This window comes from Nothoprocta perdicaria, unplaced genomic scaffold (assembly GCF_003342845.1).
Source record: "Nothoprocta perdicaria isolate Ctin4 unplaced genomic scaffold, notPer1 scaffold_227, whole genome shotgun sequence".
In the NCBI taxonomy this organism is placed as follows: Eukaryota; Metazoa; Chordata; class Aves; order Tinamiformes; family Tinamidae; genus Nothoprocta; species Nothoprocta perdicaria.
This window is the reverse complement of record NW_020455449.1, coordinates 939477-956708: the sequence shown is the minus strand read 5'-3', so window position 1 is coordinate 956708 and position 17232 is coordinate 939477. Positions and strand designations below refer to the sequence as shown.

The 17232-nt window shown below is 33.8% G+C and overlaps 1 protein-coding gene across 2 annotated transcripts in view; it reads right to left on the bottom strand.

Moving 5' to 3' along the window:
• The window catches only part of IMMP2L (inner mitochondrial membrane peptidase subunit 2), a 431091-nt gene that overhangs the window by 88166 nt on the left and 325693 nt on the right, over nucleotides 1–17232 (bottom strand). For both annotated transcript variants that reach the window (XM_026039281.1, XM_026039282.1), the window contains exon 5: nucleotides 4961–5063. In XM_026039281.1, coding sequence (XP_025895066.1) covers nucleotides 4961–5063 — 103 coding nt within the window. The remainder of the gene's footprint in view (nucleotides 1–4960; nucleotides 5064–17232) is intronic.

Genomic DNA, 17232 nt, shown 5'->3' with positions numbered 1-17232 from the left:
AGGATATGTGGGATTCTGTGTTATGTGGCATAACATATGTGGCATTCTCCTGTTATGTAAGTAATACAGAACTCCAAAAAGCTATCTGTCCTTCTCTCCGGCAGTGGGATCATCTGAACCTCTCCTAGAAGAAGACTGAGCATGTAATGCAAGGTTATTTTTCACAGTTTGTAAATGTCTAGGTTAGAGTATTTCCCTTATTAGAAGTCACGCACTTCACTTGACTGAAAGGATCATATTTCATTTTACCTTAATATCTAATGAACTTTTCACTCTTTCTAATTTTGACTACTTATATTCCAACTCAGTAATTACAGAGGTAAATACTGGATCTGTTTAAGAAAATAACAGACCACGCTCTGCCAGTTGTTAACTGAACTTGCCCATTGAGAGTTAAGAGTTAAACCATTTCTGTCTTATATTCTAAAGAGATTATGACTGTCTTTGAAGTGCAAATTAAAATAATCAACAGAGTCAGCATATTCACTTATTTTGAATGTCATTCTAAAAGTCTGTTGAGTTTTCCAGTCCCAGCCTACAGGTCTGTGCAGCTGAAAGATGAAGTGGGTAAACACAAGAATCCGTTTCAGATAAGAACTTGCAGTACAGAATTGCTTATATGGACAATCATAAGAACAGTTTTTACAGTAATGTTGACTAAAAGCGATTTATACATTTAAGCTCATAAACTTTGAACTCATGTTAAACAAAAAGCCACATAGTTCAACCAAATTTAATTTTGAGAGCAAACACATTTAAAACATATTTTTAAAATATATATCAGAATAAGAAGGGCTAGGATATGATTATATTGAACCAAAAAAAAAAAAAAAAGTTTTATGACAAAATGCTTAACCTATCTGTGTCTCAGGTTTCCCAGCAAGATAAGGAGAATAATAGCCTTTTTGCCCTTACACTGGATTGTGAAGCTTAACTCATAAAGAGTCTTACCCAAAGCCCATTAAAGCCAATAGAAATTTCTCATTGACTTTAATGAGCTTTTTATTCAGGTCTTTTACAAGTCAGTTGAAAGAGTGTCATTGAATTCAAGCCCTAATTTTATAAAGCTTTCATATCTCTACTTGGAGGCAGATGGAAACATAAAGAAGGAGTTATAGAAGTGTTATATTTACAAAACAAATCACCACAAAATAAAGTTAAGTATGTTGTTTAAATCCCAGCATGCTAATCACTGCATGTGTGTTCACCCAAGAATGCATATATCATATATTTATCAAGAGTTGTTTCTCTTGATAAATTGATTTGTTGACAGTTACATAATCATTTCAACCCTGATGCCAACTCACACATTTAATCTGGATGAAGTACAGTTCATAATGACTTGTCCATTAAATTGGCCATAGTGTCAGACAGAGATTATAAACTGTCACTGTTTTTATGCTAGTATTATCCTGGCTGTATAAGTAAAGACAATAACTGATCCGGCACTAAGCTTCTGGGATATAGTTAGCCCATTAAAATCTTTTAAGACCTTGTAGCTCCAGAGTGAGTTTCAGAGTGAGATCAGTTCTTTACATAACATGGCTTCTGTCCTGTGATCTCAAAAAGCAGGTGCATTTCCAGGAACAATAATGTTAGATACTATATACCATCAAAACACAACCTCACAGACCAAAAATATAACAGCATTAATTAATAATAAGACCAATAATAAGACCAGAATTAAAAAGATGAAAGTGTAACTTTGAACAGAGATATCTTAGTGATATTCTCCAGGGCTCCCTTCCAACCTCAACCATTCTGAGATTCTGTGATTCTGTGAATGATATAAACTCTTCATTACAGCCCATAGTATGCCAAATAAGCATTAAGGTAATATCATAAATGCCTGACTTCATTCTGTAAGACTTTGAAAACAATTAACAGCAGTTAATTAAGTAGAAATCACTATTCTAGGCCAGATACTTAACTAAAAATTCCAGCTTTATCTAATTTTTATCCCCTTAAAGAATAAAAAAGAAGTGGAAATACTTTGAACATTTTTGACTGCTATTAAAAACAGCTATTTTCAGCATTATGAATGGTTGACATGACATATTTCCACACTTGAAACAAAACAATATCAAGGTAACAGTACTATATAACATCCACCTTGGAGGTGCACAAAGAATTTTTTTTTTATAACCACAGACTACTTAATTTCATCAATAATTCTGAAAGATTAAGTAATATTTATCTTTGTGGTCATATATGGAACAAATAATATCACAAATGAAGCACTATTCAAAGATACCACGTTATTTTTGTCACTCCTTTTAAGGTATTATTTTCTATGAAGCCAATAAGTGGAAAGAAAATATAAAAGTTTTCCGAATCTTAACTAAAACATTTTCATTTTTCCTTCACTTTAGTAAGATGTCTCTCTATACCTTAAGATTCCAATCTGAATCTTGTGAAAAGCAATGTGAATACAAAGAGATACTATAACTTATTTTATAATATTTTTATGAAATAAGTAGAGATAATTTAATCTGCCAAGATGACACCTTTTAGAAATTCATTTTCCTCCAAAGGTGCATCTAATTTAGATCCTGAATGATCATATGGTTTTTGCTTTATCAACTTAACCCATTAGGCTATTAACATGTTGATATTCTCTGAGTGAAAGAAATGATTCTAACGTCTGTTCTCAATCTGTTATTCTATAATTTCCTTTTATGCCCCATGTAACTCATTAGTCTCACCTACAAAACAATATCTATACTATCCTTTCCTATTATAATACTGCATTAAATTTTGAAAACGGTATATCATACCCTAAAAGCTACTCTAAAAATATGCCATTTATACAGAATCCTTTGATCCAAGAAATTATAGATTTCTTCCAAATTAGAACTCTGACACATACAATGTTTATATTACTTGCTTAGGTGACCTATATTTTAACAAAATGTGAAACCTGGTTCTGGTCTCACCATTGTGGAGTCTATTCATGACTCTCTGCCACAGTCTTATGAGAGAAAAAAAAAGTGTTTAATAAAAATATACTTTCTGAAAGACTTCAAGAGAGTGATTATCATATATTAACTTGCTTGTGCAGAAGTGGTCTCAGGAGTGCAGCAGATAAAGGGGTATAAATGTGCCCCTGTAATCTAAAATTTAAATGCAGGTAAAACGTTAAACCTGGAATTCCCCCTGAATGCACTTTTCCTTTTCTTCTACAGATGGAAATTTTTAACCTCAAGCTAGTTTCCAGCCATATGATCTCTTCTGCCACCTTTTGTCTATACATAATTGCTGCTTTAATTGAATTTCTGGGAAAAAAAAACAAACTATTTACAGTTCATGCCTGTTCATAATGCATTTATCAAGACAACACAAAGGTCAGATTTTCCATAGAAAACTAAAGAATTTACTTCTGACAACATAGTCTCAGTAGCTCTCTAAAAGCACCACTTTCGTACGAAAAATGATACATGATCTGATGCTACTCAGCCGCTGACAACTAATGTGAGGTCAAATCCTCACAAGAGTAATTTTATAGCATTTATAAACACTGGCGAATGGAGGAAAACTTTGAGGATGTTAAGATTTTCTCCTTTATGCTATCTTGTATGAAAGCTTCCAGCTGCCTAGGCTTAGGATTTTGCCTTGCACTAAGCTCTGTGTGAGCAGATGAAAATGTGAAAACATAATTTTTTAAATGGAACCAATGCCTGACTATGAAAGTTTTTCTTATGCTGCAAACGTAGATTGGCATTATATTTGTAACCGAAGCAAGAGAAGATTTTTTAGTGATTTTTTGACTACAATTTGTCTTGGGAGCATAGGGAGAGACACAGAAAAGCCTAGCGCAGGGAAGAAAGAGATATTTTAGATAGACTAAATGAAATCTTGCAGGGAATGCACTCTAAAATTACCTTATAGAAATCTTTGAAAGCAGCAACATGGGGGAAAAAAAAAGTAGCTAGCAATAAGAGAACACAAAAAAGCAAAACAAATTAAAAGAGAGGCAAATGATCAGATAAGGACAGACTTCTTCAAACTGGAAAGTAGGCCCTTTTTAGTTATTTTTTCTTGAGAAAAAAATATTTTAAGCAAATAATTGAGACTAAACTACTAAAAGCCTGACTTAAATTCAGAAAATCCTTGTTTTGTCTTTAATTGAGACAGTGAAGTAACTTCTGTATGCACTGGTATGAAATTTACAAGTGAAAAAATCTAGCTCTGACAAAATTCTCATGAAAATCATATTTTTATATTTTCAGAAAAGAATTATCTGTATGGACATGGGTCAAAAAACACCTTTGGAATATCATAAAAAGGATTTGCACTTCCACAGCACTTCCACAGATTATTGGACACAAACAGTAAGAAACCCGAAATCAGATTAAAACTAAAGTGCAGCTAAAACTAAAGTGCAGCATTTACTGCCCTTCTGATGAAAGGATGCACATTGCTACCAACCAGGACTTTTGGACTATATTTTGTCAATATTTAATATGAAGATGGCCACATATGAAGAAAATTTTTATTTTATTTCTGAATAAAATAGACTTAAAATACCTTTACTGTTGCCTGCAGACTAATTTAACAGTTAACACTTACTAAGCATAGTTGCGGTTTCCCACTTTATCCCAGCACTGGCACTAAAGCAAAACTGAGCTCCACGATTGTACCAGCTGGCAACAAATCCCAGGGGACCATCTGTCATCCACAGAGCCCTGGCTAGCCCTCTGGCTACTGCTCCACTACATCCCTACAAACTTAAAACCTCCACTGCTTCTCTCTCCATGTAGGGGAATTAAAATGTGCTTTGATTCTTTTCACAATAGTTAAGCAAAGCCAATATCTCAGCTGGCTAAGATATTTTATAAACTCAAATAACTCTCACAAAAATAAAAGCACCGTGGAGTCGGACTTGCTATGTTAAGCAGAGAAACATGCACTAATTTTCGGTTAAAAATGGTACACAGTGACAATGGTACAATTGACTTACCGGGCCAAAAGCGTTGCTGTCAAAGCTGTGTCCATGGTGATCGCCTTCCACCCAAATATGACCATGTGGAACTTTCACATACTTCTTTTTGTATCCAATTGTCCTAAAAAATGTGAAAAAAAAGTATGAAAGTTAACATGTATTATTTTGGAATATGCAACCCATTCTATATTTGTTTAATGACCTCACACTTAGTGCTCTAGACTTCAAGAGCACTAGTCAAATGAAAATCCATAAAGATTCTGGATGAGCTAGTTCATTATCAGAGCTGTTTACTACACTGTTTTGGCAAATAACAGCACAGCACAGCACAGCAGGGAGCAAGAGATTTTTCAGTTAAATATAATTAAAGGATTCTTATTTCTATTTCTGTAGTAATAGTTCTTTGAACCATCAGATTTTATTTCAGGTAAAATCTAGCGGACATATGTTGTAGTCACATATAGACACTTCTTGTATGTACATGTGGGAATGCTGTTTTCCTGGGTAGCATTAACATACAGGCATTCATCAGAAATAATTTGTCATTTCTGACGTGGCCTCAGATTCAGCATTAAGCATCACAGGAATGTAATGTTCATGACCTGGAGGCAGGATTTCTTTAGCCATCATACACTAAACAGGATAAACTTAGAGGGGACATGTAGAAGAAGGGCAAATGCTGCAAAAACTGACATTGATGATTCAAGCCATACTCCACTCCCAATGAATATGCCTCCACATGGCATTACATTACAGAAATGACAAACTACAGGACAGTCATAAATCTGTGATTCATGTATATAAGATCCTGTATTTAGCTCCTGAATATTTCTTATTTTAACAATTTGAGTCTGTCTTCTACTATACATTTTTTTGCTTTCTTTCAATCAGGTTACTGTTACTCTGTAAAATTTCATGCATACAAGTAATTTTAGCTTGCATATGGAATTATTGCCATGAAGTACTTACAGATAGGACTACGAACTATAGGATCTGTTATTCAGTATTGGATAACAACATCTGTCTGTACACAAACAGTCTTTTGATCTAAGATTGTTACCTACAGCTGCTCTGCCCTTTCCATAATCAGGAAGACACACAAGAGTTTTATTCCAGATTTTGGCACAAGCTTTTGTATTAACTTTGGCTATCTATCAAAGCTTGTACTCCTTTTGGAGTACAAAAAAAAATGTACTCTTATTTTGGTCAAAATAGGATTTTTTTTTTTTTTTTGTGAGCATGTTATGAAGACAAGCTATGAATAGATTTGAAAAACATTAAATACAAGATATATGAGAATTCCTCAATTATTATTATTTATATTATTTATATTATTTATATTATTTATATTATTTATTCTATTATTATTTACTTTGCAAATCACAAAAACCCTATCCATGTTTTTTCAAACAGCTCTGGAAGCAGCTGAATGGATGGGGTTGGCAGAACAATGTTCTAATGGGAGTTCTCCCTATACTTTCTTCAGAGTTAGACAAATAATAACCTATTTTCAGAAAAAAAAAAAACAGATTTTCATCTTTTTGTAACAGTTTCATATTACAGAACGTTCAAAGCTGAGTTGCTAAGCCATTCAATATAAAAAAATGCATAGGCATCCCAAGTTGGTAACCATACACTTTCTTAAACAGGCAGCATTGTTCTGTAATTTAATTGTGCTAAAAGAGCGCTTTATTATTATGAAAATTGGTGGGGTTTTTTGATTAAGAAATATGACATGCAATCTGTACAATAAAGTTATTTATATTCTGAGTTTGCATATTTTTTCAGTATTATAAAGTCCCCAAAGAAACCATGTTTTCCTAAAAACTGTACGAGTTTAGAGAATTTGGCTGTTCATTCTGCTCTGCGTGCTGAGACACTCAGAAAATATTTAAATGATTATCTCCCATCATTGATAAAGACAAACAATAGCACAGAAATATTTAATTTTCTCTTCTGTTCATCCCACTGAATACAGAATAGTAGATTGTGATACAGTTTTATACCTTTTGAGACTTTATGCAGAAAGCTGAGTTTCACCCAGAATAGTGAAAGGAATTTGAAGAGGCCTACATAAAGTTGATCCTGCCAACATGTTTACATGTCTTTCATTACCAAAATAGGTAATGCTATTTCAATTTCTCTTTTCATGGTACCTGAGGTTTCACTAGTCGCCTAAAAGCTGGTGCACATTAGATGAAGAAAATATTAGCTAGTAATGAACAAACATTGACATACTACACAAACAATGAACAAACAGACATACTACAGTCTTTGCTCTCTGACTAGCTCACTTCTTAGAATATACCATTTCTGGGGTTCTGGGCCATTATCTTCTAAAGACTTGTATAATGTTAAAGTAGAATGTTATAGTTCCCAGCCAAATATTCCTGCTTCTTCAAGAAGTCATTGTATTTGCAGAATATATTCTGAAAATGACCCAAATTACCAAATAGTTTTGTACTTGTTACTATAGTCAGAGCAGCATCTTCTAGATCACAACACCTTTTCTAGGAGTTAATGCTCCCCATTTAGCATTTCTCTGCTGCCCAAATCACATTTAGGTGCACTTTTAGAAAATATACACACAAAAGAGACAGAATAGTAGATTTGACAGAGTAGAACCTCGGAAATGCCAGAAAAATAATATAGCAAATGTCATCAGTTATTCCATTTGCAACATCTCAGAACAGCCACAGCCTCCCACCCCCAAATAACTTATTTTTTTTATTATGACTAAGAAATCTCTAATGAGGAGGGGAAAAGCTTTTGCAATATGTACTTGGAAACAAAAATAGAAAATATGTACTATTGTATTTTGATCTTGAAGAGAACGAGTAAAATCAGAAAGTTTTAACACAGATATATAGTGTACTCTTAAACATCTGAAGCAAAAAGGAAAAAATTACAGAGTGCAGCATTTACAATTTGTTCTTTTTATTATTCTTAGGACATAAGAAAATATATATTTTTTTTATTCTTCAAACAAGCATTGCAAACCAGAATCATTCAAAAAATGCTGTCTCTCTTAAAGTCATTGATGATAAATTACATACAAATTCTCATATTGAAGAAAAGATGATAATATGCAAGATGTTTTGACTAGAGGAAATAGAATTAAAATTGATGATGTTAATAAACGTATTAAGGGAATAGAGAAGAGAAAAACGAATGGAAACAGAACAGAAAGAGTGCTTTTAATTATCTAGTTTAGTAGATAGGACGGATAGTGCACAGATAAATCGTTCTGTAAGCTCAGCAGATAAATGCAAAGTACTCTGCCATTTCATGCACGAGGTGTATAAAACATCAGATTTCTCTCATATGCAAGTGCAGTAGACAATTCTTTCAAGCTACTTTGCAAACAATAAGTACTTGCATATCTGTGAAGAGAAGGCAAGAAAATTATTTTCCTAAGACAACTAGTTCAAAATAGTGTAGCATATGCTAGTTATATGGGGACTTTCTGTCCACTTTAGCAAAACCATTGCAAAAAGCTGTCTTTCAATTGAAATTTAAAATCAAGTTTAACTAAGCCTTTCTTTGCATGTTTTAGAAACCAAGTACAGCAATAAGGTCATGTTACTGTAAATTGGATCATCAATTATTTAATATTGTTTTTAATTTTCAAAATATTTAATTTTTCAAGATAATTTCATTATTGAATTACTTCACAATTGATCTATAAATCATTCATGCAAGCAAGCCAGGCTATAGACTTCAGAAATCTATATTTGGTTAATGACTGTGGGTTATTTTTAATTATTGCTGTGAAGAATATGTTGACTTTTTCTATAAACAAAAAAAAAAAACTTGTAACTTTCTCTCCTGTGACAATAACATAAATTGCTTCAAAATCAAAATTAGTCATTTAGTTATTAACACTGCTTCTGTCACACATGAATTAATCATTTCCAGCCTAAGTTACAACGAGGAAATTGTGTACATACTATACGGGCCATAGGGTTTTCATTGTAAATGCAGTTAAATATTTTAACCAGAAACACTGAAAGAAATCTATTGGCCATTTATCTCTTATCATATAAGACCAAATTACTAACCCAAATTAAGCAACATCATTTTTGAGAAGAAAAAGAAGGTGTTGATTCAAGACTTTTTCTTAAGGAAACCTGTGCAATGAACTTCTATTCCCTTTATGGATTCAATACCATGTAAATATCAATTACAAGGTTTGTTATCAGAAAATGAATAGAATATAAAAATGAAAATGGCTTAGCAATCCTTCCGGCACTCTTCAATATGAACAAAAACACCCTCTAAAATTCTCATGTCTCTGATATCTAAAAATTAATTAAAATCAGAACTACCTCACCACTAATTTTGCAACAGATTTTCAGAGGCCTTTAAGACAAAAGACTTAAATAATGAATGGAGTGAATAAATGTATTGTGCATTTTGAATATAATGCAAAAAAACCTACTTTTCTTTCTCACGAAAAGCCTCTTTTATCCAGGTTTGCCTGTAATCGTAACCTTTTTGTTAGCTCTCACACATGAAGTATTTAATTAAATTTTTGAAGATGACTGAATGAATTCTTTAGAGTATAATTGGTATGTGTAATAATTAATTTAGTATTTGTTAATTTCATAGCCAGTTCCTTATCATGAGTTATAATTACAAAGTGATCTTCTAAATTTACAAAAGCTTCTCTGAGTAAAAAGTATTCTTTCACTTTCTGAAATCCACTTTTGAAGCAAAAATAAAGACAATTTTCTATTATAGCTCATACCTTGCCAATTTTAAAGATATATCAAAACACCCAGATTTTGATACAAAGTATTCAAACACTTGTTAAGAGCAATAATGGTGTGGCATGTTTAAACAGATGTAAAAGGTCGTTGACAGTTTAGTAATAACCTCCTAAGTTACTGTTGATCAAACCACAGTTAAGGTCTCACTCCATTAGGAACAGTGAGTCTATGCGGGATGCAGTCATTTTTCTAACCAGAGCATGATGGAATTATTTTAATTGTTTTTCTCACTTCCGCAGAAATTGGTCTCAAATACTATTCTTACACCAAAAATTATGAACCAAAAATCTGCTTTTTTAGTATGTGGTATGAATGCCAAACCAAGAAACTTGGCTCGGCTAAGTTGGATGAGGAATGATTGCCTTCAATTGATTTGACCTTGGGAAATCTGAAGGTCTCAGCAGCCTTCGTACCTTTGGGTGTCATCAGGGAGCAAATACTTTGGATAATTCCCTGTGTTTTCATAGTAGAGAACAAGGAAACACACAAACTCTCATGTAATAAAGGTAACCTAAATAGTACTTAAGATAGCTTCTTCTAAGCATTATTGTAAATACTGTACATGGATGCTTTCCATGTATATTATCCATCTTATTCATCAAATTTACTGTACAAAAAAATACTAAAACATTCAATTACAGGTGAATATTAGTATTACCACAGGGAATCTTCCGCATGACACTAAGCATCTTCCAGACCCTAAGAAAACCCCTTTTTTTCCCTTCCAAAATACAGCCATCTGTGTCCTTTTTTTTTAAAAAAAAAAACCTTCTCCTATGTGTCCTATATTCCTTTGATCACAATCTGCTATCTAGTCAGCTGATTTTAGAAGACAAGGTTACAATATGTGCATGAAATAAATAGCTTTGCCTCAAGGCCAGGTTACCAGGCCATGCATGAATGTATGTCAATAGATTAGGGAACATTCTTTGGATATGTGCAGCTATTAATGTCTTTTTTATTTATCTATTTATCTGTAAATTATAGTTATAAATATTAATAAACAGATATAAGTTATCTATTTATAAATCTATTGTCTATTTATCTTAGAGCTGAAAGGTTTTTTTTTTCTTAAAATCTGATCAATTCAGCATTGAGAGGTCTGTGTTGAAAACACTCACCCAAGCTCAATTAGAAAAGAGCTGGAGAAGACCCATGCTTGTGATTCTACTTCTAGCATAGAAGATATGGCATATTAAGAGGGAAACACCCAAAATAAGGTGAACTTCAGTGACTGATATGATGAAATTTAAAACAGGGGACTCCTCTAGGAACAACCATTGAGGGGGCAGAGGTTTCCTTTGCCTGCCTGTACTTGGGCAAATTTCTGCATATCTAGAAATTTCATCTTTTCTAATAAAAGTGCTATTTTGAAGATCCATGGAAATTAAAACTATTGAACTAATTGGCTACATTTTTTCTTACTGAGAACAGAAACACAAGATAAAATACCCAACTTACTGTAATAAATAAACCACACACTTAAAATGAGCATGATGTTGAAATGCAACTGATATCACTGTTTTCCCTGCTAAAGGATTCCCCAAAGCAATGCCACAGCCTATTTGTTACAACCCTGCAGGTTTGTATGACTGAGTGATGATAATATCATTATCTTTAGAAATCTGATCCTAGAGAGGGGGGAGGATATTTATAGTTTTATTTTATTAATTAGATAATTTCCTCTAGATTATGTCTTTCAAAAAAAATCATTCAGCCATTATTTGTCTCACCAACTTCTTCAAAATTATAATTATTCACCTTTAAAGCATACAGTACCCAGGAAAATTATTGGATTTCAACTGAAGTTAAAAAGCATTCTAATCAAATACTGATATTTATGCTTCTTGCCAAATGCCTGCTGGGTGAAAGTTAACCGAATTTTCAAGTGCATGCATCAGGTTTTGTATCTGTTATCTTTCAAACTATATTTCCTCTAAAGCTATACCACACTGAGCGAGGCATACAGACATGATTGTATCACTTTCCTGCAGCACAGTGCAATGCAGCCAATTACAGACTAACATTGTGGAACAAAAAGAAACAGTCAGGTGAAATTTTGTATATCTAATACAGCTGCTCCTTATATAGATAAAAGAACCTGAGTCTCATTTTTGCTAGGACTTCCTTTATAATACAGTGGCAGAGAGAGACAAGATTATTAATTTTAAGTCTAGAAAATATCGATGTGATGACCTAGTCTGAAATCTAGATAAGCTCAGTTCTTAAAATTTTATGCAGTCATTCCTGCGATGAATATTGAATAATTCACTATTTGTCAATTTCTTCAATATTCACTGTTTAGTGATTTTCAAAGTTCCATAATTATGTCAAAAATATATTTTATAAATTATAAAATTGCATTATAGAATCTTTGATATTTTTATTTTTGTTGTAATTAGTACATATTGGTAATATCTCAGGCAGATTTATACGGATATTGGTAATATCTCAGGCAGATTTACAGAATCACAGAACCACAGCACGATTAAGGTTAGAAGGGACCTGGGGAGATCAAGTAGTCCAACCCCCTTGCACCACAAGGTGATCCTAAAGTACATTGCCCAAAACCAGGTCCAGGCAGCTTTTAAATATATCCGCAGATGCAGATTCCGTAAACTCTCTGGGCAAAGTGTTTCAGTCATTCTTGCTTGCTTAAAAAAGAAAAAAAAAAAAAAAAAAGTATGTCCTTATGTTTAGACAGACTTTCCTGTGTTTTAATTTGTGCCTGTTGCATCTCATCCTATCACTGGCCACCACTAAGAGTCCAATCCCATTCTCTTTACCTCACCCCAGATATTTATATTTGAGTCTTCTCTCCTTCAGGCCTCCAGGTTGAACAGTCCCAGGTCTCTCAGCCTCTCCTCATATGAAAGATACTCCAATCCCTTTATCAATTTAGTAGTACTTTGCTGGACTTACCCAGTAGCTCCATGTCTCTCTTATCCTGGAAAGCCCAGAATGGGACACAGTGCTCCAGATGTGGCCCCACCAGGGTTAATAGAGAGGTAGGATCACCTCTTTTGATCTTTTGGCAACACTCTTCCTAATGCACCTAAATACACCATTGGCTTTCTTGGCCAAAAGTGTACATTGATAGCTTTACATGATCAATTTGCTGTCCACCAGGACACTCAGGGCCTTCTCTGCAGAGCTGCTTTCCATCGGGGCAGCCCCCAGCCTGTACTAGAGGATGGGGTATTCCCGCCTAAGCTCAGGACTCCGCACTTCGCTTTGCTGAACTTCATGAGGTTCTTCTCTGCCCATCTCTCCAGCCTGGCCAGGTCCCTCTGTTTGGTAATGGGTGTATCAGCTGCTCCTCCCAGTTTTCTATCACTGCCAAATTTGCTGAGGGCGTACTCTGTCCCTTCAGCCAGGTCACTGAACAGGACTGGACCCAGTATTGACCAGATATAGGAACAGACTGGGACACCACAAGCCTCCAACTAGACTTTGTGCCACAGAGCACAACCTTTTGACCTTGGCCATTCATCCAGCTCTCAGTCCACCTCCCTGTCTCCTCATCTAACCCAACTTCCTGAGCTTGCCTGTAAGAGAGATGGTGTCAAAAACCCTTCTGAAGTCAAGATAGACAACACTCACTGCTCTCTCACTTATCCAGCCAGTCATCCCATCCCACAAGGCTATCAGGTGGGTATTCAGAATCATATGGGTTCATGTCCCACTCTCTGCTTCAAAGATACATTATACATGTAGGGCTTAGGTTATGCCTCTCTTTCAATCCTTTCCTCTACACACAAAAGCATCACAAAAGACAGTTAGTTACAAAGACATGGGGCAAGCACTCTATGAGTTGAGTTAAAGAAGTTACCATCACCAGAAGTTACTTTCTAAGTATTGCAGATGTTGGAGATGTAGGCACCAGTATCAACCAGCAATGTCTGCAGATTGTTGAAAGGAAATACCCTTCTTCTCAGGTTAAATCATTCTGTAGTCATTTGTGATTACACTTTATAATTTTTGTTCTCTAGACTCCCATTGTTTTACAGTATTTTTTTCCAATTCATCCTATTTTGTATTAGAAACTATATAAAAGATTACTGCAGAATACCACACATTCACATAACAAATCTCTTAGTTGCACAGGAAATTTCCTCTGTTCCTGGGGGTTTTGTTTCCATAGTCAGGAGGGATGTGGTCACTCAAGCATTTGATATTGTTATTCCTGCAATGCGGAATTCATTTTGCTCCTACTGCTAAAACCAAGGAGCTAACAGTAGCTTCCCTTCCCCAGGCAACTTCAACCCTTTCTCCTTTAACTTGTGTGCTTGGTGCCATTCTCGTGTCTCCTATGCCATTCCCTTCACATCACACACCAATTTCTTTTCACTACATGTGTCTCTTTTGTCCCTTCCAGCACTACCAGCATTCTCAGTTTATAATCTTTTTTGTGGCAGATCTTCCTAGTCTTTTTAAGAATTTTATTGGAGGGGAATTTTAAATGAAATTATAGATGACTTGCTGAGCTGGATTTGCAATGACATGCATAAATCCAAAATTTTGTCCTTCCAAACAGAAAGATTTCTAGCAAAAGACTGTGAACTGATACTGTGAAATACTTCGTCTTAGACCATTTACCTTTCAATATCTATGTACAACTTGCGTTACTACCTTTAACAGTATTCAAACTATTTGTATTTTAAATGAGTTTTAGATAATTCTCAATTTGATGTCAGTAATATTTTGGAATTTGTTCAATGTTAAATGCTCTCTAAAGACAACTGCCTGTACTGTATGTGAATACAAATATTCCTACACAATTATACACAAATCTGTCATTTCCATTTAAGATACTGAAGTTTCTGCATTTTTTTCTGTGCACATGCTCTTAACTAGAACTATAATTCTTTTCAGGATAAATTGAATCAAAAACAAAACAGTAATTTTTTATTGAAATAATAGCAGCATTTCATAGGTTAGATTCACTTAATTTAAATGGCTAACCAGCTTGCTGATTCAGCAAAAAGAAAAATGCAATATCTCATTTTTCTTTATTATCGACTTTAACTTGTGATTGTGCAATCCTAGCTACCAACTGTGTCCTTCCAAGCTAAGATTATGAAAATTATTATTGCTTTTTTTGGATAAAAGTCCCATCAACCAATGATTGTGCCATTTTGTTACCTACTCAAATTTCTCTACTAAATGATATTGATAATTAACATGCCAGATTTTTATGATAAAGTGTATCACTAAAAGACAGATAGTAACAATATAATATCATATATTAGGTGGGAACAATTTGATAGATACATTATCATTATCTTCATAGCTCTATCAAGATAAAAATTACTAGTTATTCTAGGTCATCTAAGTTAAATTACCAAATACTACTGCCATTGTCAAACTGGAAATTTTATACATGTAAGAACAAAATGACAAATAGAGGTCAAAAGAGTACTGCTCATTGTGTTCCATTTTTTTTTTCCTCCATTTCACCACGATTAGATCAACTGAGAAAATCATTGGGCAAAATTTTAGCTCTAGACCGGTCTTAAAAAACTGAGGACAACTGTTTGAAGCAAACAGCTAAGATTTACAACACTGCAAACTGAACAGGATTTCACCTGATACATATTTAATTGTTCAGCTTAATGATCTACTGCATCAATACATTCCATTTTCCTCCTCTTTAGTTAATAGATACATGCATTTTACTGTCAGTACACCTAAAACTTAGAGAATAGTTGAGAAGAGTTGGTCCAATTCTTGGTGGTCATCTCAGCAGTAGTGCATCTTATTCAATATAATGCGCTAGATCCTGATTTCTGCATTATTCTCAGCTTGAGAAAAGTTGAATACATCTCCTACATAATAAGAGAATGTCTCAAGTATGGCCCTGGGAGGAGGGGAGGAGTGAAGGTAGAAGGCAGCAGGAGATGATAGTAAGGAGAGATGCCAGCCCCAAATGTCAAAGCCACATATTCATGCAGTCACACGGTCAGAGAAAAATATGCAGTCAAGATTAAAAAAAAAAAAAAAAAAAATCTGGCTTGCATGGAGCTGACACTCCAAACTTTCAAAACTTTTTTTGTTTTAAAGCTTACCACTCTGCAAAGACCCTAAATCAACTTACTGAAGGCCAAGGAAAAAAGTAAGATACATACTTTGTATGAGTACAGTAAGAGATTTTGCAGTTTCTCATGTTCTCATGTACTCATACTTTGTATGAGTACAAAGTAAGAGATTTTGCAGTTTCTCATGTTTGAATGGCATTTGCAACTTATAAGTTAAGTTTAACACTTCACTCAGAACAATACCCCGTTTGTGTTGTTGAACCTTGTAAGATCAACTGGTGAATAGCTGTCTAGTTAAAATCAGATGCCGGTAGATCTGTGATGTCTAAAAAGAATCTGGCAAAATCTGCCTAGTTCCAAATGTAAGAAATAATCTCCCACCCACACACTTTTTCTACAGAAGCTAATTGTTATACTTTCGCTATTGCTTAACACTAATTAAAAGTATTACGATTTCCTAATCTGCTCCAGGCAGCATATCAAAATGTGAAACTTTCACATATTAAGTACTTTCAAGATTTATTTTTTTATGGAAAAGGGAAAGGTGTTATTCTCTGTACAATGGAAGCCAGAAACTTTCTGTTTCCTGTTATTACTTTTTTCTCACAGGAAAAAAATATGAAAAGATGCTATGACTGATTTTCTTTAAAAAGTGCCTTTTCATTTTTTAAAGCACATGCCGTCATACACGTAACTGGGAGCCTGGCAAGTAAGCCATAGGATATGCTAACTATGCACCATTATATAAATATATTCCTGTGCTGATGCAAAAAAATATTTTTTTATAACTCCCAAATATTTCAATTATTTTATCCCATATAACAAAAAATATAATTTAGTAGTAACGGTGATGCAAGAGTTAGAAACTAGATCAATACTTTCTGAAGAAGAAAGTAGAAGGAAGTTCTTTCTAAATAAACAATCCTGAAATAGTTGGTATAAACTCAAGGAAATGTATCATAAGTTCAGAGCAGACTTTATGCATATATCACAGGTCAGAGTTTGGGAAATATATGGTAAATTCAGAACAATAGAAATTTAAACATAAAATTCACAAGGTTTCCTGAAATTTTAATACAAAACTCTGAATAAAGGGCATAAGTACTTTTTTTTCATTTTAAATCTTTTCTTCTGCAAGAATAGCTCTAACTAAAAACAAAAGTTTAGCATTAGATATGATAGAGAAGTAACAGAAAATCTGCATTAAGCTCAGACACTTTCTCAAAAAACCTACAAAACAATGAATTTTGTATGATTTCTGTTAAAAGATGTAGGAGCTCATATATGAATATCAGACTGCATAAAACACCTACTTTGGAAAGGATAAGTTATTTCAGTGTAAGCTTTCAAACTATCAGCATACTATTACTACTGACACACCTTGAAACACTGTGAAAATTATGAAAATCAATATATATATTAAAAAAATTTTAATAGAAATTTCACATAAGTAACATTTAAATAGTTCCAAAGATAACTT